At 40.7% G+C, this 25,964-nt stretch overlaps 1 protein-coding gene across 7 annotated transcripts in view; it reads left to right on the top strand.

The window, feature by feature from the left end:
- FAM13A (family with sequence similarity 13 member A) overlaps positions 1–25,964 on the top strand; it is a 365,856-nt gene that overhangs the window by 304,102 nt on the left and 35,790 nt on the right. For all 7 annotated transcript variants that reach the window (XM_082391636.1, XM_082391638.1, XM_082391635.1 and 4 more), the window contains 3 exons: positions 4,396–4,585; positions 17,126–17,202; positions 17,584–17,626. In XM_082391636.1, the coding sequence (XP_082247762.1) occupies positions 4,396–4,585; positions 17,126–17,202; positions 17,584–17,626 (310 nt within the window). The remainder of the gene's footprint in view (positions 1–4,395; positions 4,586–17,125; positions 17,203–17,583; positions 17,627–25,964) is intronic.

Here is a 25,964-nt window from a genome sequence, read left to right as displayed (position 1 = left end):
CTAGACTTTACTGTATTCAAAGCTATTAGCCATATGGAGTGGTTTTAAAATGTTTTGAAAAATAAAAATCTGTGATCTGTTATTTTGCCTTTAACAACTTAGAGCTGCAACCATTTAAAAAAATATCCTTTAAGCCAACAGTCACCACATTTCAAGGTGAGACTAAAGAGTCAATAAAGTCTGCAGTAATATCATCATGGCAGATTTTTTAAATAAGCAATGTAGAGGACAAAGACCATAAATACTTCATTTTAGGGCACATGATTTCTTGTCTCAATTCATAAGGAAACATTATCAGGCTTATATTATTATTTGTTACAATCAAAATGTGAAAGTTTAAGGAATGTTGTATTCATTATGTAAAAGGGTTCAGTTTACTTCTTATTAAAAAATTAACCATCTGCCAGGAGCATGGAATGTTGAATCTTGGTGATGGATATAAGGAAATTCATGGCGATCATCCCTCTATTTTTCTCTGTTTGAAAATTTCATAATAAACTTTTGTTTAAAAAGAAAAGCAAGGCATGACAGGTGAAAATGGTTTCAATCTTCCAAAACACAGTGAACTAGAAAATGATACATATCTTTTGTTATATAAATATTAAATTCCTACTGCAAAGTAAAAAGAAAAGCATGCTATCTTAGAATAATGAAGAGTTCAGTATTGCTAGAACATTATGTGTGTATGTAGGGGTGAGGAGGAAACTCGGAAACAAAGAAAAACTAAAACTAAGATCTAGACAGTGAAAGTGAGAGGCCACCGAGATCTCAGTTCAGGCCAAATCACAGTGTTTCGGGTGTGATTGAGCCTGTCGCAATGTCATGGGAAGGAGTCGTGCACCTGTGCTTCTCACGGTCACATGGGCACTGCAGTGAGAGGCACTCACCCACACAAGAGCAAAGAGTTTCCTTTGAGAACAGGATTTCCACCTGAGCACAACGGCACGATCAGATTTTCGTATATTTATTTGGACAGGATTTATTCCAGTCATTCATTCAGTATTCACAAAGATTAGAAAATAAACTTGGTCTTTTAATTTCTAAAAATAATTTTTAGCTTTTGTATTCATCTGCTCAGGCTGCCATAACAAAGTACCCCAGACTAGAGGGCTTAAGCAACAGAAATGTATTTTCTCACAGTTCAGAGAGGCTGGAAGTCCAAGATCAAGGTGCTGACAGGGTTGGGTTTGTTTTGTTTTTTTAAACTTATTTATTTATTTATTTTTGGCTGCACTGGGTCTTTGTGGCCGTGCGCAGGTTTTCTGTGGTTGCGGCGAGCGGGGGCTACTCTTCATCGCGGTGCGCGGGCTTCTCACTGCGGTGGCTTCTCTTGCTGCGGAGCACGGGCTCTAGGTGCGCGGGCTTCAGTAGTTGTGGCACGTGGGCTCAGTAGTTGTGGCTCGCGGGCTCTAGAGCACAGGCTCAGTAGTTGTGGCGCACGGGCTTAGTTGCTCCACGGCATGTGGGATCTTCCCAGACCAGGGCTCGAACCCGTGTCCCCTGCATTGGCAGGCGGATTCTTAACCACTGCACCACCAGGGAAGCCCAAGGGTTGGTTTTTGTGGAGACCTCTCTGACTTGCTGATGGTGCCTGCTCAGTGAGTGTGTCCTCACATGGCCTTTCCGCTGTGCTCTCTGGTGTCTCTGCCTCTTCTTTTAAGGACACCAGTCCTCTTGAATTATGTTCCCACCTTTATGATCTCACGTAACCTTAATTACCTCCTCAGAGGCCCTGTCTCTAAATACAGTCACATTGGCGGTAGGGCTTCAACATATGAATTTGGGGGGAATACAATTTAGTCCATAACAACTTTCAAACCTAAAAACTCCTCCATTAAAAAATTACAATTGGATTTATACCCCGGGAGTTAGGGAAAATATGAAGAGAAAGAAGAAGACTAATTTAAATAGTAAAACAAATGATTGTGAATTTGAGACCAAACTCATCTACCATCCACAGAAGGCACTGGCCTCAGTGCAGGGAGGGGAGAGATTTAAGCGTGTTTGTATACGTGCCGGCATGTGAGTCCTTCTCAACTTTTCCTCATGTCTTCAATTATTTTATACTTAGGATATTTCTTTTTTTTATTTTTTTTTAAATTTGGGCACTGGGTGTCAATCTTTTTTTATTATTTATTTATTTATTTATTTATGGCTGTGTTGGGTCTTCGTTTCTGTGCGAGGGCTTTCTCTAGTTGTGGCAAGCGGGGGCCACTCTTCATCGCGGTGCGCAGGCCTCTCACTGTCGCGGCCTCTCTTGCTGCGGAGCACAGGCTCCAGACGCGCAGGCTCAGTAATTGTGGCTCACGGGCCCAGCCGCTCCGCGGCACGTGGGATCTTCCCAGACCAGGGCTCGAACCCGCGTCCGCTGCATTGGCAGGTAGACTCTCAACCACTGCGCCACCAGGGAAGCCCTAGGATATTTCTTATAAATGTTACATACATCTTTTATATAATTTTACTAAATCTACATATTTGTACATTAAAAGTTGTATAAAATAAGACTAAATTAAATATGGAGTATTAAAAATCACCAAAGGTAATATAACTTTGAAAATATTATGATAATATTTAATTCATAATGTTGCCTCCATGATAGCCTATCTAAGACAGGATATGAATTTAAATTGCAGAATAAATATTTAATGTTATCTTTCACTTGGGGATATGATTGAACTGATAGTAAAATATGGTCATCTATTTTTACTCTTTGGAGCTCATTTATTTCAAGATAACAGCTTTGGGTGTTTAGGGAGATACCTTTTTTTTTTTTTTTTTAAAGGAACTCCTTTATTTATTTATTTATTTATTCATTCATTCATTCATTCATTCATTCATGGCTGTGTTGGGTCTTCGTTTCTGTGCAAGGGCTTTCTCCAATTGCGGCGAGTGGGGGCCACTCTTCATCGTGGTGCGCGGGCCTCTCACTGTCGCGGCCTCTCTTGTTGCGGAGCACAGGCTCCAGACACGCAGGCTCAGTAGTTGTGGCTCACGGGCCCAGTTGCTCCGCGGCATGTGGGATCTTCCCAGACCAGGGCTCGAACCCGTGTCCCCTGCATTGGCAGGCAGATGCTCAACCACTGCGCCACCAGGGAAGCCCTAGGGAGATACCTTTATATATTTTTCTTAAATTGAAGTATAGTTGATTTACAATGTTGTATTAATTTCTGCTGTACAGCAAGGTGACTCAGTTACACACATATATACATTCTTTTTTGTATTCTTTTCCATTATGGCTTATATCAAGATATTGAGTATAGTTCCCAGTGCTGTACAGTAGGACCTTGTTGTTTATCCATTCTATGTGTGGTAGTTTGCATCTACTAACCCCAAACTCCCACTCCATCCCTCGCCTCCCCACCTCTCCCTTGGCAACCACAAATCTGTTCTCTATGTCTCTGAGTCTGTTTCTGTTTTGTAGATAGGTTCATTTGTGCCATATTTTAGATTCCACGTATAAGTGATATCATACGGTATTTGTCTTTCTCTTTCTGACTTACTTCACTTAGTATGAAAACCTCTAGCTGCAGGGAGGTACCTTTAAGGTCACACCATGAGGGAGCGTATAAAGTCTCATTTATTTGTACCTGACCAAGCCATGGTGCTGCACTGATGGTTTAATTTGTTCTGCGATGTAGTAAAGGATAAACATTTTGCTAAGTAATTTAATTTTGTGAAAACCTCTTAAAAGGGAATGTTAAAATACTTAAGGAAAACTATTTCAAGAGCATTAAATGAATTAAATTCTGTAATTAAAATGTCTAAAACTAAGTCACGAAGGAACTCTCGTTATAAGCTTACATCCAGAAACTTGTACTGGGAAGTAATGAATCCATATTTCAGTTAAAATGCTTTGTATTCCATAGTTTTTATTATACTATTTCTACCAAGATTATCTAATGCAATCAGATTTAGGTATTAATGCATTTCTACTGTGCTAAAGTGTCTTTCTCAATTGGGAGAATCAGTGTTCCATTCTGGAGAAAAAGACATATTTCCTTTTCAGATTTTTCTTCATACATTATATTACTTTATAAGATTTGTGTGTGTGTGTGTGTATTTATATAAAACCTATGAATTATGGGAAATGTCTTTGTAAGTTTGCACTATTCTCCTGATTTGAATACAGATTACTTTCGGTACAAACGCAAAAGCTGTTCATTGGTGGAGACGTAGCCCTTGCCAATTTGCCTCTGGGAATGATTTCTCTCTTCATGTGATATATTCGGCACCAAGTGGTCTCAGGAGCGGTATTCTGCTCAGATTTTGATCAAAGATGCAACCTGGGATTTCCAAGCACTCTTCTGACTTTCTGTGTGATGCAGTGGCAATGTCATTTAAATGTCCCTTTTACCTTTTAAAGTAAAATTAAGCTAAATCTTTTTTCAATTCAAGGGGACTTACCAACAAAGAAAATATTCCTTCTGGGTTCAACAACCTTGATGAATGTATTTTGAATGCTCATCATGAAGCGGAAAAATTACATGAAAATACTTCTGGTTATATTGGAGAAAGGGGCAAACCGAAACGTCAGAAATCCAGTTGCAAACTTTCTGAGCTCAGTGAACATCAAGATAGTCTTGTGGTAAGTGCATACTTCCGTAAAATTTTTACTTGTGGCCAGTTAGGGACTATCACACTTCTTTTCCTTGCTTTGTAAAAAAATATCAATGTGGAGTTTCACAGAATTACAGAGCATGAGTTCTGAAAAAGACCTTAGAGCTACTAAGTATACACACGTATTTCTTTTTCATAAATATTAGAATCAAGTCCAAGGTAGATTACATTTTGCCAAAGGAACAAGGGGCTACACGTACCTCGGTTTCCATGTTATTGAAATCGGTCTGAGTTTCCTCTCATTCTTTTGAGCATTTTTAAATTTTATTTTTGGAATAAAATGGTCAAAGCATTTTTCCTTATATTCCCCCATTTTATTTGTTCCTGTCTAAATGAATAGGTAAAAAAAGAAATGAATGAATGAACTTAAAGTGAGGTGAAAGAAAAATACATACAGGAAGAGGGTCAACTGTCTTTGTGTTCAGAAATCTCTTTGTGTTCAGAAATTTAATTTCAAAGCTGTACACTATAAATAGTTTTTTTTCCTGTATTACTCAGAAACAAAAAAATTAATCTCCTACACGGTTACCTCAGACCTGAACTCTGGATCGTTAATTTGATACATAAGTTATTGCAGGTGGTTTTAGTCAATACCTAAACATTTACGCAGTTTAACTATAAATATATGTCATCCTTTTTTGTGTATGTTTCAGTTTCTCTGAAAAGTGAGAACAAAAGTCTGTCTTCTAATTCCCTGTAGTTTGAAGAAATTTAACCAAAAAGAAAAAGGAAAAAAAAACCTGAAGATGAATTTTATAATATAACATGAACTAGCGTCCCTAATAAAACTAGGTAATAGGTAATATCCATTATTACAATGTGTAAAGCCTCTGTTCTGCTTTATCTCTGAGCAGTTTTTACTTCCATGCTGGGTTTTCTGTAAATTTAGCAAAACTTATGGGCCACTCATTTTCCCATTGTCAATTTCTGCATATGCTCAGAGAAGATTCCCAGTTTTATTCCCTAAATAAAATATGCATAAATACAAATCTGGGGAAAACATGTTTATTCCATTTTCTTCCAAATGTCTTGGTACCCTGTTTCTAGAAATAAATTGATCAGCTAGAATGGCAATCATCCACCTCAGACCCGTGTCTGACACAGTTCTCCCATTACAGAATGTAAGCTTTGGAACCCTTGCACATTAAATGGTTTTTAACACTAACTTAATTCTTATTGGGGGGAAAAGTAACACTTTTAATAAACTAAATGATACTAACTCCATTAGCTCTTTATTTGGCCCATGATTTGTTTATCTGCCGAAGAGAATTACAGTGACTAAAAGTCTGACACTTGGCTTCTCAGAGAAGAATGTACTTCTCTGAATCCCTTTTAAAATGAACTTAACTCATCAATATTTTTTTTTCCACCAGGAATAGTATCTTAATTAGCTAGGTGGTAATAGCTAATAAAAGTGGGAAAGTACATTTATTCCTTAGAATATGTGTGATTGCTAAATCTATGGACATCGTCTTTGTTTAAAAACATCTGGAGGAGAGACCCTAATTCCATTGTGGTCTTTTTTCTGTGAAAGGGTTTGTCTCCACCTTAGCTGCCAGTTTCTGCATTCCAGGATTATGCAGGTCACATGTTAACATAAGTGAGCTAGGTGGACCGTGTCTTTGTTGCAATGAATAATTTAAAACCCCGCCAACACAACTGAGACAGAAGCAAAACTTCCTCATCTGTGAAGTGAGGGTATTCTCAAAGATCTTTTCTGACTCTCATATTCCATTCATTTTAAATCTCATCTTCACAGGTCACCACAAAGCAAGGAGCCAGGGAACATAGCACTGACTAGTATTTAGACTGGTCCAAAGTGCAGTTGTGCATCTTAACTTCCCACTTACTTTTAACCTTCTATTTTTACTTTACCCCACTCTCCTCCAGAACCTTCTCCCACTTCAAGTTCTTTATACACCGACTAGACTTTTGTTTCTATAGCTGGAAAAACATACATAATTATATGCCTTCTGTGTGCCAGGAAATATTTCAGAATCTAGGGATACAGCTGTGAGACAAACAAGCAAAAATCACTGCCCTCACGGAGCCTACATTCCAGTAGGGGAAACAGACAAAATCAAGATAAAAAAAGTAAACCATAAAATATATTAGATAGTGATGACTGTTAAGCAAGAAATAAAACAAGAAATGAGGATAGGAATTGTGAGAGGGCGGGGGATACAATTTTAAGGAGAGTGGTCAGAGGAGACCTCCCAAGAATTTGACACTTGAGTGTAAAGACCTGGAGGAAGTAAGGAAACAAGCCATACTATCACAGCAGGTTGCAGAGACCCCGAGACAGTCACTCATCGGGAATGTTCAAGAAACCACAAAGATACTGTTACGGTTAGAAGAGAATGAAGAAAGTGAAAGAGGTCGTTGGAGGGGGGAGAGAACAGATTAAGGAGGGCCTCCTAGATTGTTGTTAAGGACTCTGCCTTTACTCCAGGTGAGATGAGAATCCATGTGAGGGTTCCAGGTAGAACAGTGATGTGACTTACTGAAATTTGGTTTGACTGCTGTGTTGAAAATAGACAGTAAGCATGCAAGGGCAAGAAGCAGGAACACCCGTTAGGAAACTCTTGCCATAACCTAGGTTTGCGCTGATGCTCGTGTGAACTAAGGTGATACCAGAGCCAGCACGTATTCCCTTACAGGCTGCACAGTGCGATAGTCTAGGGGGCGTTGTTCATATTGACTAACATGTGCATGGGTCCTCCTGGAGCGGTGTATTGCAGTAGTCATGAGGTAATAGGTGGATTCTGGATATATTTTTGAACATAGAATTGCCAGGATTTCCTGACATTACGTAACTGTGGGGGTGTGAAAGTAACAGAGGAGTCAAAGATGACTCCGGGCTTTTTGGCAACTAGAAGATTTGTGTGGCCAGTTTACCGAGATGGAGAAGACAGAACTTTGGGTGATAATGTCATGGTTCAGTGTTGGACATGTTAAGATTGAGCTGCCCGTCAAATATGTAAGAGGAGACAGCAGGAAAGCAGCTGGATTTCTGCGAGTTTAGGGAGGGTATCCTGGCTGGAGATGCATTATGGGAGTCAGCAGCAGACGGAGGCTATTTGAAGTCAGTGTTCTGGATGAGATAACCGAGGGAACGATGATGGACAGAAAAGGGAAGTGGCCTCAGGGACCGTGAGCCCTGAGGCATACGATCGTGTAAAGGATGGGGAGGTGCCAAGGTCCCAGTAGCGGAGACTCAAGAAGGAGACCCCAGCGAAGTAGAAACAAATGAAGTGTATTTGGTGTCCTGAATGCCAAGTGAACCACGTGTCTCGAGTTGGAAAGAGAAGGTCAGATGATTGGCCGAGTAGAAGACTGAGTGCTTAGCCACTGGAATTACCAAGCTGGAGATCACTCGGTAAGAGCAGTTTTGATGGAGAGACGGGAGCAAACCATCTTCCAGAGAAAATGAGAAGAGAGTGACTGAAGAGTTTGAGTGATAATGTCACAGTGATCTCACCAGCCCACAACACAGCCAAAGTGACCTAAAAAAGCATCTTGCAAATTTGGAATCTCTAAAGTGGGAACTGTCTGCGTACTTTCCCTTATCCTTTTTCCTCTCGGGGCTGCCAAGACCAGCAGAGACTAAGAGACTACAGATAATTCAGAGCTCAGAAATTAGTGAGTGGCATTCGAGTGCTCTGCCTTATCTCTAATTATTGCCATTGCAAAGGTTGGGAAACCTTTTCCTCTCTCCTGGCACTACTAGCTCACACCTGTGCTCTTCAGACTTGCTCAGAAGGAAACCTTGCCCCCTGGTTTATTTTGAAGAGCTAAGAGAGCCAGCTTGTGTTTCAGCAGCTTCCCTCACTCCTGCTTCAAAATTTCTCTAGATCTCCACCCATTTTATTTTCTCACCTGCTCAAATGGTAAAGTGGTTTTTCTAAATTCTAAGGTTAACTCTAAGGTTAAGTATCCTGGGAAATTTTGTTTTCTACATCCATCTCCCCACCCCATGTACGTGCACAAACACATACACAAACTCACTCACTCACTCATACAGACACTTTTCATTGCTTCCTCTCCACTGGCTTATTTCTGTCAGCCTAGAAAATGTCTCTGTCTCTAAAAACATTCTTTCTAGGGCACAATTTAACAGTTTGAATCAAAAGCTGTAACTCAGTCATGCAGTGTATCTAATAATCCTACCTCTGCCACCCTGCTCTAGAGACATCATTGTAAATATGGAAAAGACTGTAAGTATTAATTTGCTCACCACGTATCTATAATCATGGAAAATTAGAAGCAATTTAAATGTTCAAAAGTAGGAGACCAGATAAGTAACATTTGTATGTCAATTCAATAAAATATTATGCATCGAATAAAAGTTATGGTTCTGAAGACTATGTAATAAAGTGAAAAATGTTTAGCAAAGTGTATTTTAAGTGCTTTGCATATATTATCAATTTTAATCCTCCAATAATCCATAAGGTAGTTATTATTTTTAATATTCTTATTCTAAACATGAGGAGAATGAGGCACAGGAGATTAAACAGCTGCCCAAGGTCACACATAAGTGGTGGAGCTTGGATTCCACGATACTCTCCCTCAATATTAAAAGTAGGTTATGGGGCTTCCCTGGTGGCGCAGTGGTTGAGAATCTGCCTGCCAATGCAGGGGACACGGGTTCGAGCCCTGGTCTGGGAAGATTCCACATGCCGCAGAGCAACTAGGCCCGTGAGCCACAATTACTGAGCCTGCGCGTCTGGAGCCTGTGCTCCGCAACAAGAGAGGCCGCGATAGTGAGAGGCCTGCGCACCGCGATGAAGAGTGGTCCCCACTTGCCACAACTAGAGAAAGCTCTCGCACAGAAACGAAGACCCAACACAGCCATAAATAAATAAAAAATAAATAAATAAATAAAAATTTAAAAAAAAAAAAAAAAAAGTAGGTTATGGGGCTTCCCTGGTGGCGCAATGGTTAAGAATCCGCCTGCCAGTGCAGGGGACACAGGTTCGAGCCTTGGTCCAGGAAGATCCCACATGCCGTGGAGCAACTAAGCCCATGCGCCACAACTACTGAGCCTGCGCTCTAGAGCCCACGAACCACAACTACTGAGCCCGCGTTCCACGGCTACTGAAGCCCACGCGCATAGAGCCCGTGCTCCACAACAAGAGAAGCCACCACAATGAGAAGCCCACGCACCGCAACGAAGAGTAGCCCCTGGGCTTCCCTGGTGGCGCAGTGGTTGAGAGTCTGCCTGCCAATGCAGGGGACACGGGTTCGAGCCCTGGTCTGGGAAGATCCCACATGCCACGGAGCAACTGGGCCCGTGAGCCACAATTACTGAGCCTGCGCGTCTGGAGCCTGTGTTCCGCAACAAGAGAGGCTGCGATGGTGAGAGGCCCGCGCACCGCGATGAAGAGTGGTCCCCACTTGCCACAACTAGAGAAAGCCCTCACACAGAAACGAAGACCCAACATAGTCATAAATAAAAGAACGTGAATTTCTTTAAAAAAAAAAAAAAAAGAGTAGCCCCTGCTCGCCGCAACTAGAGAAACCCGCATGCAGCAACGAAGACCCAACGCAGCCAAAAATAAATAAATAAATAGATTTTTTAAATAAAGTAGGTTATGAAGCAGTATATACAATGCATGCATTTATGCATGAATATATGTTTATAAGTATATATTTAAATGTTCATTCCTAGGAAAAAAGACAAATATACCTCAAACGATTGTATGATTGCATTATGGGAGTGGTGGTAGTATTAGAGGCAATTGTTACTCCCAAAGAATATTTTCCAAATATTCTTTGTGTGATTATACTAATTCTATAATAAGCCTTACATTTAATATATTAAAAAAAAACATAGTCTAGTAGCTCTCTTATTCATAAACAGCATCTACTTAATGTCGCGTACACCCTCTGAAATCATAGGCAGGGTTCAAGGAAGGAGCATAGGTCTTACACTCAGACCTGAATTTCGGTGGTAACTTTATCACTGAATAGCTATGGCAAGTGAACATGTTACTTAGCCTCAGTGACTTCGTCTGCAACATGGGAATAGGAATATCTCTTTCTGGTTTTGTGTGAGATTTAAGTGCAGTGAAATGTGCTAAAGAGCAGGAAAGACTGACAGCAGGACGTATTTAAGTTCGTTTCTCCTCCCTCTGCTCTGATGGCCAATCTCTCCCCTTCATTTTGCCATCAAAAATTTTGAACAATCTGCATTTCCGATTCTTTCCACACTTGCTCATCAACCCCTGTAATCTGAATTCTACCCCTCTAGAGACCTCTCTAAGAAACCACTTTCTCTGTGTCGCCGGGTGGACATGTGGTTGGAAGTGGTCTTTTAAGACCTCTGTGCTGTTGTCTGCTTGGTCCTTGACCTCCCCAAGTCCTTGTGGTGCTTGATACTCTCATTTTCTCAGAACTCTTTCTCCCTTGGCCTCCAGGATGTTGACCTCTCCTTGTCCTCTTACCTCAATGACTGTATTCTTCTTTACTGTGTCCTTTACTGGCTGATCTTCCGCAAAACATGCTTAGATGTAAATGTTATGCAGATAATTGCCTTATATCTCTTTTTCATCAGCACTTCACAAGAGAGCTTCTCTAATTCCATGGTGTCAGATGTCACCTCTCTACAGAGGACTTAGAAGTCAACATTTAGGATGCTCTCTGCAGCTCACCTTAGATAGTCCTCCCAAGTCAACATGTGAAGGTCAAACTCATCTTCATTTCCTCATTGGTCTCTTGTCACTCAGTATACCGATCTGATTTCATCAGGTCATCATCTTCTTAGTCATTTTTGAAGTCCTTTCCTTTTCCTTACTCCCAATCTTTCTTCCAACTTTTCAGTCATATGTCAAATTTAGTTGACTGCTTTAAAAATATGTCCCCCTTTTCCCTTTGTATTGCCATCGCATAGCTGAGGCCCTTTTTATGACTCTTCTGGAATATCAGGACAGCCACCCAGCATATTTTCACACCTCCACTCTCCCCTCTGTCCCCCTCCAAACCATTTTATCTGTTGCTGAGGAACAATAATTTACCTAATGCAGAAAGTTTCAGCTCGTGTTTTTAATGCAGCATAACTCAGCAAGAACTCCTGTCCAAAACTACATGACAGTGATTCTCTGAGTGGTGTCAATATAATGTAAAAAACCCCACCATTTGAACCACTGATTTAAAAGGATTCATTCCTTCAGTCATACAACAATTAACTCTATGACCAGCACCATTTTAGGCACTAAAGACAAAATGGTGACCAAAACAGACACACTGTCTGCCATCCTGAAGTTGATACTCTCGAAGGATGAGGCAGATAAGAAACAAGTCAACGTATAGTCAGATGGCAGCACATGCTGTGGAGAGAAGTGAAGCAGGATAAATAAGATGGGAAATGGATGGGAGGTTAAGAGCTGGCATTGCACAGGTTGAGTCCTCAGATCAGGCCACACTGAGAACGGTGCTTGTGCAGGAACCTGGACGAGGTGAGAAAGTGAGCCATCAGGATATCTGGGGAGAGACTATCCAGGTGGAGGGAGAACAGCCCTAGCCTTTTGAGGATGCACAAGAGGCTACCATGGTTGGAGCAGAGTTGAGGGAGGAGCGTTGTAGGAGATGAGGTCAGAGGCCTAGCAAGGGGCCTGATCCCTTGAGGTTTTGTAGCCATCTTTAGATCTTGAGCATTTACCTTGAGTGAGATGAGGAGCCATTTGAAGATTAAAGAGAAAAAAAGTCATTTTCTGAAGTACCTTTTGAAAGGGTCACTCTGGCACCTGTGTGGTCCAAGGGTGCTGAGGGCTATTCAGATAGCACCCATCTTAAAAATGAAGATAATATTAAAAGTGTAACAAGCTACAGTTGGAGCAGTAACCAAAATACATAAGTCACAGTGGCAGGGCCCAGTGTCTGGCCGGTTCACCATCCACCGTTGTACCCCAGTGCCCAGCATAGCTCAGCACTCACAAAAAATGTGTTAAAAAAAAGTGAGCGAAGGAATGGTTGCCATATAGCTTAGGGTAACTTGGGTAACAAAAAGACCCAAAATGCAATGCCTCGAACACCGTAAAAGTTCTTTCTCCCATGACGATCTAAAGCAGCTTAGGGCTCAGGAGAAGAGTTACAGCACTTGCTCCACGCCATGTTGCAGGGACCCAGGCCAACTGCCTCTCTGCCGTCTTCAGCAAGTAGCTTCCAGAGCACTCGCGGTTTTCCTCTCCGTTCCAGCTCACAAGAGGAGAGAAGAAGTGAGTGTCAAGGCATGAACCTGGTGAGGCAGGTTACTAGCCAGGCCTGGGAAACACACGTACCACTTCTCACAGCCTGTCGGAGAGAAGTCAGTCACATGGCCCCGTCTACCTGCCAGAGGGGCTGTGGATACGCTGTCGATGGGCGTGTGGCTCCTGCATTGCTGTGCGAGAAACGTGTTACGGACTTGGGTGCACAGCTAGCCGGCTCTTCCGTAGGTGTCCTCTTACGGTGCCAGGAATTCTTTTTGAATGTGGATTAATGTATGCAGTTTTCAGCATAATAAAACATCAAACAGAAGGATACAGAAAGAAATTCAAATTTGCCATTAATCCTTTGTTAATGAGAATATATCACGTACCTTCCCTTAGAGCTCAAGGTTAGAATAATGAACTTGTTTTGGCTAGCACTATTCCACGCAGCCTTCAGACGGAGCTGTTTGTATACTGACAGAAGGCATTTTTTGAGTGTCCTCTAGAAAGGCTTTGTCAGCATTTTATAGTTCTAGAAGACAAATTTGTTTTTGCTCCAAGTGTTTTCAAGTGCTTCAGTGGTCAAACAAGTTTTTGAGCCGAGCTGTCAACGCCAAAACAGAGAGGGGGCCAGGGGAAAAAATTGAAAATAAATTCCACAGTCTGAAGCTAATTTTTTCAAAGCTTTTGCTCTTTATAGACTTGAGGTCATTTTTATAAATTGAGGAGAGTGGTTCTTAAAATTCAGTTTCTTCTGACACCCAAAAATTGTCCAAGTAAATTATATCATAGAAAATCTGTGTGTTTTGAAAGTCACTGGTAGGCCTTCTATGAAGCAGAACTAGGCTTTATCTGTCTTTTTTTAATGCAATTCTAAAAGCAATTTTATCAAATTCTACATAAAGACGCAACCTGTTCTTTGCTATTTCTTAAAATTACCTATTACCTTTAAAAGATCCTAACTTTAGAAGACTAATTAAAATTAAGTTAATGCAATGACATTATTTTTAATAAGAATTCTATTACTTCAACTTTAATAAATGAAAACATCAATGAACTACTCTTTTACCACACCTAGAGAAGTGTTTGGGACATAAAACAGTTTAAAGCCTTCAAAAGGCATTGAGTCGGTGTTTCTCATAAGACCAGCACTATTAACAACTACAGAGCGTTTGAAAGTCCAGTAGCATACTTCTCTTACAATGGAAGCTTTCTACATTTCAGCCAATATTTTGACCTGTACGTTCCATTTTCCCCTTCCCCCATCTCAGTGAAGTGGGGAAATGGCTGATCTATTTCTTAACCTTCCCTCCCTAAACCCTTAGGCGAAGGATGCAAGTTAGAATCTATAAAATGCTTTGCACCCATGGTAATAGGTACTTTTGTTACACTACTCCTGGATCTTCACTACCTTTATTATTTTCCTTCTGAAAAAATGAGGGTAGGTTGCCAGATGAAACACATTCTTCACAGATTCCTGTTTCTCAAAGGTATAGGGGCAACCCAACTACCTTAGCAAAGGAACACGGTGTACTTGCGTGCTGCTTTGGTGAAAGCAGACTATGAATATTCACTAGTCTCAGACATGTGGAGGACAACATGAAAACTGGAATTATTATAAAGCTTTAGAGAGGAATACTGAACAATACTGAAAGTCATCCTTTGTCAATTACATGTATTAAAAACTCAGGTCCTTGGAGAGTTCTAAAACACACAGATCAAACATTTTTAAAAAGTGGGGGGGGGGGGCGAGGGAGTTGAAGTTACTACTTGTTTTAACCCTGGAAATCAGCTAAAATTTCTCACATTTCACACCTGCTTTTTGCAGAGCTTTCTATTGTAAAACATAGCTATCTTTTTTCTATAATTCTCAAAACCTATATTGCTTAAATCTTGGTTCTTTCTGTTTTGGAAAAAAATCAGTCTTCTAACATTTTTCTAACTGAAGTATCTTTAAATTTATATAATAATATTATGGCTTATTTTTTCTTCTTTCTTTCTGAATATTTCTTAGCCTCAACCTGAAGGTTTTTTATTTCTTCTGAAATAGTCATTTGTATTTACTGTAATTATAAATGTATTTCATTGACAGTGTTTTAAAGTGATCTGAAGGTAGAGGGTTGTGCTTCCCCTAGGAATTCATGTTTCAGAGCATCAGGAAAACCTAATGCTATTGCACTAGATCTTACACTAAAGATTTTGATACTCTATTGAAGATTACCAATGAGAACAAAGATTCTTTGTCATAGATAGATCCCTCTATCAGGAAGATCACATTCAGGTAATAAGAGCAACTACGCTTTGGCTTAATGAGAGCCATTTTAGAGAGGCCTCTTCTAACTCAAACTTTAGAGGTATAAAAATGTAAGTATAATTGAATGTGGTTATAATTTTTTTTTAATTTCTCAGATCCATTCTAAAATTATCTAACTGTGTAAATTATCTAAACATGTAAATTGGTGTGCAGTAGTGGCAGACACAAACACTTTCTTACTAGTTTCTAGAACATCACCTTAACTGTGGGCAAATAGCAGCAAAATATTTCCTTGGAGATTTCACAGTTTTAGAAGTCATAATTACATCAACAACAACAGCTACTATTCATTAAAAGTACAAGGTATTATTTTAATGCTTTACATGTATTATCTCATTTAATCCTTATGACCACCCTGTGTTAAGTATTGTTGCCATCCCCCTTTTCCAGATGAGGAAACCGAGAGTCAAGTAGGGTCTTACAGTTGGTAAATGGTGGAGCTAAGATTCCAACCCAAACATTCTGGCTCCAAAGCCACCATGATAGCTATTATGGTACGCTGTCTCCCTTTGTTTTTATTCTTGATGGAGCCTAGGGTTTTTGTTTGTTTTTTGTGGCTGCGTTGGGTCTTTGTTGCTGTGCGCGGGCTTTCTCTAGTTGCAGCGAGGGGGGGGCTACTCTCCTTTGCGGTGCACGGGCTTCTCATTGCGGTGGCTTCTCTTGTTGCGGAGCACGGGCTCTAGGCGTGCGGGCTTCAGTAGCTGTGGTGCGCAGGCTCAGTAGTTGTGGCTCGTGGGCTCTAGAGCGCAGGCTCAGTAGTTGTGGCGCACGGGCTTAGTTGCTCCGCGGCATGTGGGATCTTCCCGGACCAGAGATCAAACCCGTGTCCCCTGCATTGGCAGGCGGATTCTTAACCACTGCACCACCAGGGAAGTCCCGAGCCTAGGGTTTTAAACTTTAAGAATTCCAGACAAGTTGGCCACACCACCATAAATAGGAAATATTTATCCATTACCAAGCCAAAGATTAGTTATCCACTCTAATTATATGCTTATTTTGTGAAGATTTTTGTATATGTCAATTTCATGGGATCATTGTGAACCTTAATCAGATATACTTTCCAACGGGCTTCTCATAAGGAGAGATTATAAACATGCAGATGAATACATGTTGCTTCACTGTGTGTTCTTTATTTCCATAACAGAGTACATGGGTTGTGCTTAATGGTCTTTTAATGCAGGTATGAATCTGTGAGTTCAACGAAATTCGGTTCCAAATCTCCGAGGCAGCTCTGTATTTGGGTCTACCGAATGTAAACGAGCTCTTGTTTGCGTATGTGTAATCTTCCTGCATGGGGACGGCTTACTTTCTCTGTGCTCAGTCACCTGAGTTGTATTTAGAAACCGTTGGCCGTTTTTACAGAGGCAGTCAGAAAACCTTACAAATATACCTCCTGATAAGCATTAAGCCCTCTTGGTGAGCCTGAAATACACGCTATTTGAAGTAAGTTTCGTGTTTATATTTTTTTTTCCATCTTGGCTAATATAAAGATTAACATTAAATATCACAGAAAGAGAGGTTCTCAAGTTAACTCCATGTCTTTTTATGGATATTTTATGGCTTAGATATAAGCTACATACTACCCCAGATCATATTGTCAATATATACTGAAAAGATGTTAAATAGGCAATGAATGTTACATTGGCTTCTGATTACATTAGAGGTCAGATTCCTCCAGTCTAGTTCTAATGCCACCCTGATATTCTGAGAGTCTGGGTTTTGTTTCTGTTTAGCTATAAAATGTGGATAGTAACAAGAACGTTATAGGCCACAATGACCATTTCTATGCTGCTATCAGATATCTTTGTAATGGAATGGTAAAGTTCAGCATATAATTTTATGCCAGCGGTGTATAATAAACTGTCATAATTTTAAAGATAGGACTCTGATGACTAAAAGTAATATCTGCTTGTTATCTGCTCTTTCTATTTTAAAGAAAGGAGGGTCTGTTGTTGCATACCTCTTACCATTCCTACTGGGCAACTAATGGTTCGTTTTGTTACAGAATATGGAAAGTCTCAATCCCACACCATCTCATGAAAGGATTGGACCTGATGATGTTGAACTGATGTCCGATGGAAGGTAATTTTAGAGTTTTCTCCTTACACTGTTTATAAGAATGTGAATAGACTTTTTTTGTTTTCATTTAGTGCAATGTGCATTGTAAGAACTAAAAAGAGTAGAATTAAAGGACTATATGTTTACCAACAGTATTTTATAGCGAGGAAAAATGTTTAAATGGAAAAATCTACCATGGTGCTGTTAAAGGCAGATAACCATATTCGTGTTTTGTGTTGTTTCTAGTTTTGTTTCGTTTTGATTAATTTTTTTGTTTTGTTTTTTGAATTTCATAAGAATTTTATTTAGAGCTGTTGAGCTTCTAAAATAAATGAAATCATAATTTCAGTGAATGAAAAGCATTGTTATAAAACAGAATGACATTTTATGATATTTTGTTTGTAGCAAAGAAAATGAAAACGACGGCAGACAGACCCAGCATTTTGAGGTGAGCTGCTAACAAGTAAGATTTTGACTGTGACAGGTCTGTTCCTACATTCTTGAGAGTTAGTGTGAAGTATTATTAGCTTACCAATAAGGGGTGATGACATTCAGTGACGGGATTGTGATTGGTGAGAAAGACAAATGCCAAGATGTGAAGATTCCTTGAGAAATCATAAGAACTCCACTCTTTTGCTTTTTAAATTCTTTCATTTTGCTTGTGAAGATAAACTTTAATAGCATGGAGATTTCTCCTTAGGTTTTCCATAAAATAAGACAAAACAAAAAGCCAAAGCTACTAGTTTTATTTTCCATGATTTCATGCAGTTTTTAAGTGATTAAAATAAATAGTGAATTTTAGTGGATTTGTCAAAGAGATGATCTCATTAATTTTCAAATTAACATAAAATCAATTCAAGTTATTAAATCCAGTTCATTTTCTGAGTTTTGTGTCTTGTTTTAAGTAGACAACAGAGAAAAAATATCTAACTCCCTTCTGTGGTCTATATCTTAAAGTTTCGGTGACTTTCCTGGCTTTCCTGTTGTCCTCTGGGGGCATTGCCTTGCTGACCCAAGTATTTGGTTTCCTTTGCTCCCGACGCTGGCTTCCATTCAATGTGCTGAGCCTCATTTTTCATTCATGCATGTGTATGTAATCCAGTACTTCCACATGCTTCCAACCGCACCTTCAATCTTATTATCAGCTTTCTTTTTGGCAAGAATTAAAGCATTTCTCAACCTGTCCTTGGATTCTGACTCTTGAGATATTAATTATACATAGAACTTCCCCTCTAACCCAGTGATTGTTAATCTTTTTTGGACACTAACCTAACTCACTGATGGGTTTATTCAGTAATATGTATTGAGTCCTACTATGTGCAGGTAATGTGCTAGGAGCTGGGATTTAATAACAGCTGCAGTTCCTACCTCCATAAAGTTTTCCAATCTAGCAAGTTAAGAATTCAAAAGCTATGGACCCCCTTCTTAGAAAAATGCCCACTCATGTAGAATTTGGCATAAAATTGCTAGAAATGAATGGCCACCTGACACCCCGCCTCTGCAATGTCCTAGACTCCTCATATCTCCTCTATGCAATTTCTCACGTGCACTCCTTCATTAACGCAGCCAGACGAAGGGAAGGGAAGCTGCTTCTTTTTGACTTTACAGCTTCTGAGCCACTGCTTTCATCGCTTATTTCCAACTCCTTTATGCTTCCTTCCTTGAGACCCAGGCAACAAGCAGACCTTCTTTCCTTGTCTCTAGTCACCTTTTTTCAGAGCACAGCGTCCCCATGGTAGTGTTGTTTTAGTTTCCTTCTGTTTCCTCCTTTCTCTGCTGTCTTCCTCTGCTCACAGCAAGCACCTACTCATCACGCCATTGAACCTGATTTTAAAGCAAATGGCTTTACCAGCCTCCTAGGGAGGTCTTCTCAGTTATTCCCTTTTATGCCTCTTATCATTTAGGAGATAAAAGGGTAGAGAGCAGCCTTTGTGGATGAACTACATAACTAACTCATAAATTCCAAGTGGCACCCAAACAAAATGCGTGCTGAACTCCGTTTACCTTGGTGTTTTTGTGGACAGCTCCCACAGCAGAGGATGCATCACGGGGAAAGAATCTCAAGTCTTTCTTCCGTGGGCCAGGATCTATTCTTACTTGTGTCACGCATGTGCATTTACCAATCAGCACCTAGCCCACTGTTGGCACTCCTGAAGCACTCACTATTAATAATCATTGTAATCATGGTAATTTCAGCTAGGAGATAAAATTAGGCAGTGAGTTAGAATCCAGACTAAGCTCTCTGTGTCATCTTTCTTTCACAACTGTACCAAAGGAGGGAAAAAAGACATCACTCCACAAGATTAGGACTGTGTTTCTACTTGTGATGGCATGTGTCTCCTTCACTGAAAGAAATACATTTTATTATTAATGAAGGACTGTGAAAAGATCTGTCTTCCATTTTTAAACCTCTTTCCCTTGTTTACAGTCTATCATAATTTCCTACTTTTTAATATATGGAGCACTTTCTAGAACTTATACAACCCAAATAGTTAATCTGGTTTTCTGATAATATCGCACTAATTCCTAAATTTCAGAGATGGAAAGGAAGTCTAGAGGTTGGTTACCCCTAGTAGAATTCTGTTTGTTATTTTTTTCAAGTCTCCTATAGCATCAGATTGAGATGCTAAAATTTACATGCCCACTATGAATGGATATGATAAAGTTTCCAATTTCATTTTCCACTTAAGGCAGATTTTGTCCTCATTAATATTGCCCTTGAAGTTTTTCCTTGTAAACGCCCAGATTCATATACGGTAACACAGCAGATGACAGCTATTGGAGAAAGGTGCTTGGTCTTTCTTCTTTCACTGGTATTTTCATCAGAATGAGGAACATTAACCTTCAGCTTCACAGATGCTCCTCCGAGGGATACACAGGCAGAGAGAGGCTGGCTTAGAGTCCGCTGCTCAAAGGCAAATGCAGGCACAGCTGTGACTTTATTTTTTAAATAATCATTTTGCAGCCCTAAGTGTGTTTTTGTCTGAAGGCATGTATTGAAAAGTAAACATGGGCCTATACTTCGTTGCATGTCTTTTTACTTTCTTTTAATTATACAACTAATCTTATCCAAAAACAGAGTCTGCTGAGATCTCGGATGGTCAATGAGAGTTTTCCATTTCTATGTCATCTGAATTTCTTAATGTGGTTTTCATTAAAATTTGTTTAGTGACACATTGGCAATGGGGAAAAAGCGTTAGAGTCACTTCAAAATGTCAAAAATTTAAGTATGATTTCTTCCGCTAAGTTTTGGAAGGCTGACATTTTAATAAAATACCGTTTGGTCTGGATGAAATAGGATAACATGTGCAAGAGCTTAAGCCCCCTCTTCCCTGAGCCTGTGGAGTTCAAAGACTTTGTTCTGTTTGTTTTTAAACTCATTTGACAACTGGAAGTATCCAGGAGAGAGGTTGTCCTTAAAACTAGCAATTTCTAGATTCTGAAAGATAACACTGAAAAATTTTCAGAGTTCAGTTTACAATGGAGTTTATGCTTCAATTTGATTCCTTTCAATAAGTTATTTTCTATTGTGGAAATATTTTAGGCTTCCGTATAAAATCCAGAAGAGTAAAGTTATAACCTTATACTTAATCTTTTTGTGAAAAAAGCAAAACATGTAAAAATTATTAAGTACATGGATGGGTATTACATTACCTGGAAGAGGTCATTGTAGTCAGAAGTTTAAGGTTAATGAAGTGTTAAATTCTTTCAAGATATTTTTACATTCTTTATGCTTTCTAAGCCTACTGCTTAAAAGAGCTTAGAAGCATACCTTTGATAACAAACAGGACATTCATAATAAACAAAAGACTATTTCCCTTTTTCTTATCCTGCTTCAAAAAAAAAAAAAAGTGAGGAGAGAAGATAAGACTTTCTAATCAAGCGTAAGAATTAATATGAATTGTCACAAGAGCTTAAATGCAGGCTTTTATTTGCCCTGAGAAGGTTTGAGATAAATTCTGAAATATCCCTGTCAACAAGTGTTTATGAAATGGATGACTGTTATTTCAGCTTCACTGTATATCATGGAAGCTTTGGGATTTGTTACTGGCTTTAATATCAGAACCAGAAAAAATTTAAAAGCTCTATTTGTTTAGATTCATTTCCAATTCCATCCAGTCTTGAAAGGGCTACAGAAGCTTCGTGATTCAGATGAATGTGGGGAATTTGTTATGTTCCTTTTCCTTTATTGTCAAGCCAAACAGTAAATGTTTATACTTCCATGTGGCCCGTCTGTTAACTCTGTGTGGTTTCTTCCTGTGCAGGGCACTGATAGTGTCCTGCCCCGCTCTGGTGAGCTAGTGGTTACTTACGCTGCTTATCCAAATCCTGTGTGGGGAGGGAGAAGGGGTAGAACAAAAATCCACCAGCGACTTGATGCCAGAGAAAGAGCAGGATCAATAAAGTCAGGATAGAAGAAGCCGGGCCCAGCCAGACAGGGACAAGTCTTAACGGGGCTCAGGTGGATGGGCTACTAGTTAATGGTTCCTTCACCTGAATGTGAAATGTCACCTGCGGCCCCAGGCAAAATGAGCTCTCTCTTATTTGCCCTCTAGCACCCTGTGTTTTTCTTTTATAAAATGCATGTGACTTGACACTTACGTGATCAGTGAACCCCTTCCACACCAAATCCCCTATCTTGTTAATCCCTTTAATTCCAGTACCTAGCACATAGTACATGTTCAATAAACACTTGCCAGATGAATGAATGGGAAGGGGAGGTAGCGTATAAATGGAATTAGCATTTCTTCTAGTTATTACGGGCTAGCTGTTTTTACGCTACGTGTTTTTCACTTAATCTTCACAACTTTATGAAGTTTTGTTCCTCTATGAGAGAAAAAGCATCTCAAGTACAAAGAAGTTTTACTCATGGAACATCTTGCAACTGGTCCCCTGTTTTTGAACTCCAGTCTCTTACTCTAAAACCCATATCTGACATACCATATCGTCTCTCCAAAGAGCCAGTCCCTCAGTTTATTTCATTACATGAATATTTAGCATGTTTTCATATGGTACCACATTTTGGACAAGGGTTTAGTGTGTGACATCACAGCACAAGGACCTCTGAGTTGATACGTGTGAAATGAATGTATTTACCCTGACTTAACTGAAGATACAATTTGTATAAACAACAAAAGTTGAAACCAAAAATATTTTGGTATTTAAGAATGTCCTTGACATTTTAACAGTAATGATCTAGTAGGAGAAACAGACAAGCAAGTAGACAGGCACAGTACTCTAAATAAGCGCTGTTAGAGAGTGGGAAACAACCTGGTGAGGTGCCTCACCCAGAGGAGCCTGACAAACATTTGAAGGAGGAGTAGTCTTTTTGCTAGTGTATTGCTGTAGAGCCTATATAGCCTCCGAGCAGTATCCTTAGCTCCATGTGCCTGTAAACCGTGGGACCACACCAGCAGCCCACTCTGCAACCACAGGCAAGGTGACTGTGTCTGGTTCAGAGATCAGCGGGGCCAGAAACTGGGAACCAGGCCTCCAGATGCAGCAGGCAAGTGAATGAGCAGCCTCGGGGGCTGCTCGGAGCGCAGCAGCACAGGACCACGTGTGCGGATGCGCTGGTGAGGGAGGCCTGCCAGGTGAGTCCGTGGCTGTGCGAGCTCTTGTGCGTTTATGTAGGACTCATCCCTCCCTTGCTGGGCAGATCAGCCAGGGGGTCCAGAAGCTCATGTCAGTTAACGTAGGTCTGCAGTGTGAATGATATCCCGTTATATATGGCACGGTGCACGTTCTAAACACGCATAAATGACGGCCCTGACCGGCCTCTGCTTGACTCCAGATACAGGGACCTCTTTGCTGTTCCTCAACATGTACGAGATGACCATGCCTCAGGGCCTTTGCACTTGCTTTCCTTCTTCCTGGAATGCTCTTCCCACAGAAGAGCATCTCCTTCGTGTCTCTGCTCACATGTCACCTTATTGGAAGGACTGTCCCTGGCCACCCAATAAAAAGCAGGCCGTGGCCCATAACCTCCATCATCCTCCTTACCCTGCTGTGTTTTCTCCATGTCCATATCACTACCTGACTTTTTTTTTCTTTATTAACTGTCCCCTTCTTCAAGATTTATTAGGACAGAGACTTTATTTGGGCCACTGAAATTTCTCCAACATCTAAAAGACTGTCAAGCCCACGGAAGGCCCTCACAAATTATTTCTTAGATGAATGAGTAAATAAATTTTCTCTTTGTGTCTCTAGCACCTGACATATAATAGACAGCCCTGTTATATGTATATAATATGTGATATATATTCTTATAATTGAATAAACTAGTACAATTTCGACCTGATTCTCTTTGTTAGAATAATAGAGTCCTATCAAGGTTGTCTATCCCGACACCCTACCCAGGGCGGTAATCGATCCCTCTCCTGCATTTCTGACTCCCAGACTTTACTCGAACACCGTGAGGGGCAGCTCACCAGTTCACAAGGTGGTCTGCTGTGGCCTCGCACCACAATCGCGTTTCCAGAGCTCCACTGAGCATAGTTGAACCTGCTCCGCTAAACGCCAGCCCCCTGCGTGCAGACAGCTTGCATGTCTCACACAGAGCCCGGCACAGAGCGGGTGCACCAACCCACTGTTGTTGGAGGAGTGAGTAAACCCATACGTTCTGGAGGAAAAAACTAAGGAAGAATGTTCTAATTTTAATTTTCTTACTTTGCGGTCGGTGCTAATTTGGATGTGGCAGTCATAAAAAGTGCACATTTTAAATTAGCTTGTGCGTTTGTGGAACTGGGGGATTTTATACGTGTCGTGTCAAGCACTGCAGGACTCTTGAGTGCCCTGAGGGGACACAGGGGGGGCAGAGCCAGTGACTGGTGTAGCAGGGGGTGCTGGCTGTTTGTGAGCCCGGCTTGAGGCCTGTGGGTCTTCCCGGCAGCGTGCATTCCCACGCCCGAGGCATCAGCCTGGAAAACGCACATTTCTCCATGGAGTCGGTTGTTTAAATCCTTCAGTGGCTTTCCATTATCTATCCCAGGGTAAAATGCACACTTAGCCCAGTATGCAGGACCTTTGGCAGCCCAGCCTCTGCTCCTCCGACCCCCTCGTCATCGGTGCTGAGGGCCGGCGCCCAAGCCTTGTGTCTCCTGTGGTCACCGTCCCCCACTCCTGCCCGCCTCTGCTCCGCCTCCTCTCTGTATGAAGTGCCCTCCTTCCCAGCCCCTCTGGCCCACACAGCCCCCAAACGCTGTTGTCAATCCACGATGGGAACGCAAGTGACTCTCTTCTCCAGTCATTTTTCATAAGGCGTCTGAGACTCTGCCCCGCCCTGTCGTCGCATGTTTCACCTTGAATTGCAGTTTCTATGCCTCATCTCCCACTCCTCTCCCGAGCATTTTGAGGTGTAGCAATATTTTACTCATCCTCCTGCGGTGCCTAATAATAATGAAAAGAGAGATCACTTCCATTTGTGTGTCTGTGCTCCAGGCACCATGCCAGAGGCCTTGCATACCTTCTCGCAGATCTTCAAAGGAACCTCGCAAGCTTAGTGTTTTTAATGCCGTTTTATAGATTAGGAAGCGGAGGCTCAGAGGAGTGAAGTGGCTCAGCTAGGGCACCGAGCTGCTAAATGTCAGTCCCACTTCAATCCCAGCTCTGCCCGGAAGGAAAATGCACGTCCGCTCCTCTGCTGGTCAGTGGCTTCAAAGACGTTCCTCGTGAAGAAAGTGCCATACTTACAGCATGGAATCGTATTTCTTATATTCTTCCCTTTTATATGTCTCTAAGTGTAACAATTATTAGAGATCTTTATTGAGAAAATGTTTATTTGCTGTATGAGGTTCTAACACACACACACGTGTACACACACTCACACACACACACACACGTGATAGGTGACTAACTGATGCTGTAACTTTTAGAAAGCTGAACGCCAGATTGGGTCATTCAACTCCGTCTACTTAGGATTCAGCTCAGGGAACAAATGATTTTTGTGACATCAATGCACAATCTGTGTGTTTTTTTCCCCTACAATAGACAAGCAGAATTTTTAAAGTGTCTTAAAGCCCCAGATTTACTTAGCATTTCCATCTGACTTCAGTAGCTTATCATGAACTGATTGGTGATATTTCATTTTATCCCAAATGTGAAGAGAATGCTTCATTTCATGGAAATATAGTAGTAAAAACCCTATCTATTCCCCTGGTGATATCAAAGTAGGGTGAATAGCTATTAAAAGGAGGTGGAAGTCTTAGTACTGCTTTGTTTTAAGCATAAGAATATTTCTCATACATTAACAGAATCATTTATGATTTCCATATGTTTTTGGTTTTTTTATTTAATGATGGTATGTTTGCTAAAATAAATTTCCAGTTATTCTCAGAGAAAATCTTTTGTACAGATCTGTGCTACTTGAGAAATGTGTTTTGAGGCAACACTTTTATTTATAATTTTATGAGAGAGGAGAGTATGGCAGTGGTTGGGTTTACCCGATGCCAAAGGACAAGGTAAAAAAGACTAAATTTCAATGCAGTTTTTTAAACATAAAATCACTTAGTTAAAATAGCAGCCTTTGGGGGAGAGTTTTCCCATCCCCCAGACATCCTAGTCTGGTGTGCGTGCCACCGATAAACAAAACCAAGAAAACAAGCGACAGTTGCATATTTGTAAGATATAAATTATGCATCACTGACTTGCCAGCTCTTGCCTTTTTACTTAAAAAAAAAAAAGTCGTGCTCCCTGTGTAATTTTGGCTCATTTCCAGAGTGTGTATTCCTTCCTGCTTAGCTGCGACACCAGACCCCCTTGCTGTTTGAATTTGCGCAACAATGCAT

This window comes from Balaenoptera borealis, assembly GCF_965194805.1.
Source record: "Balaenoptera borealis genome assembly, chromosome: 4".
Classification (NCBI taxonomy): domain Eukaryota; kingdom Metazoa; phylum Chordata; class Mammalia; order Artiodactyla; family Balaenopteridae; genus Balaenoptera; species Balaenoptera borealis.
The sequence above is the reverse complement of the archived record's forward strand: the minus strand, read 5'-3'. Positions and strand labels throughout refer to the sequence as shown.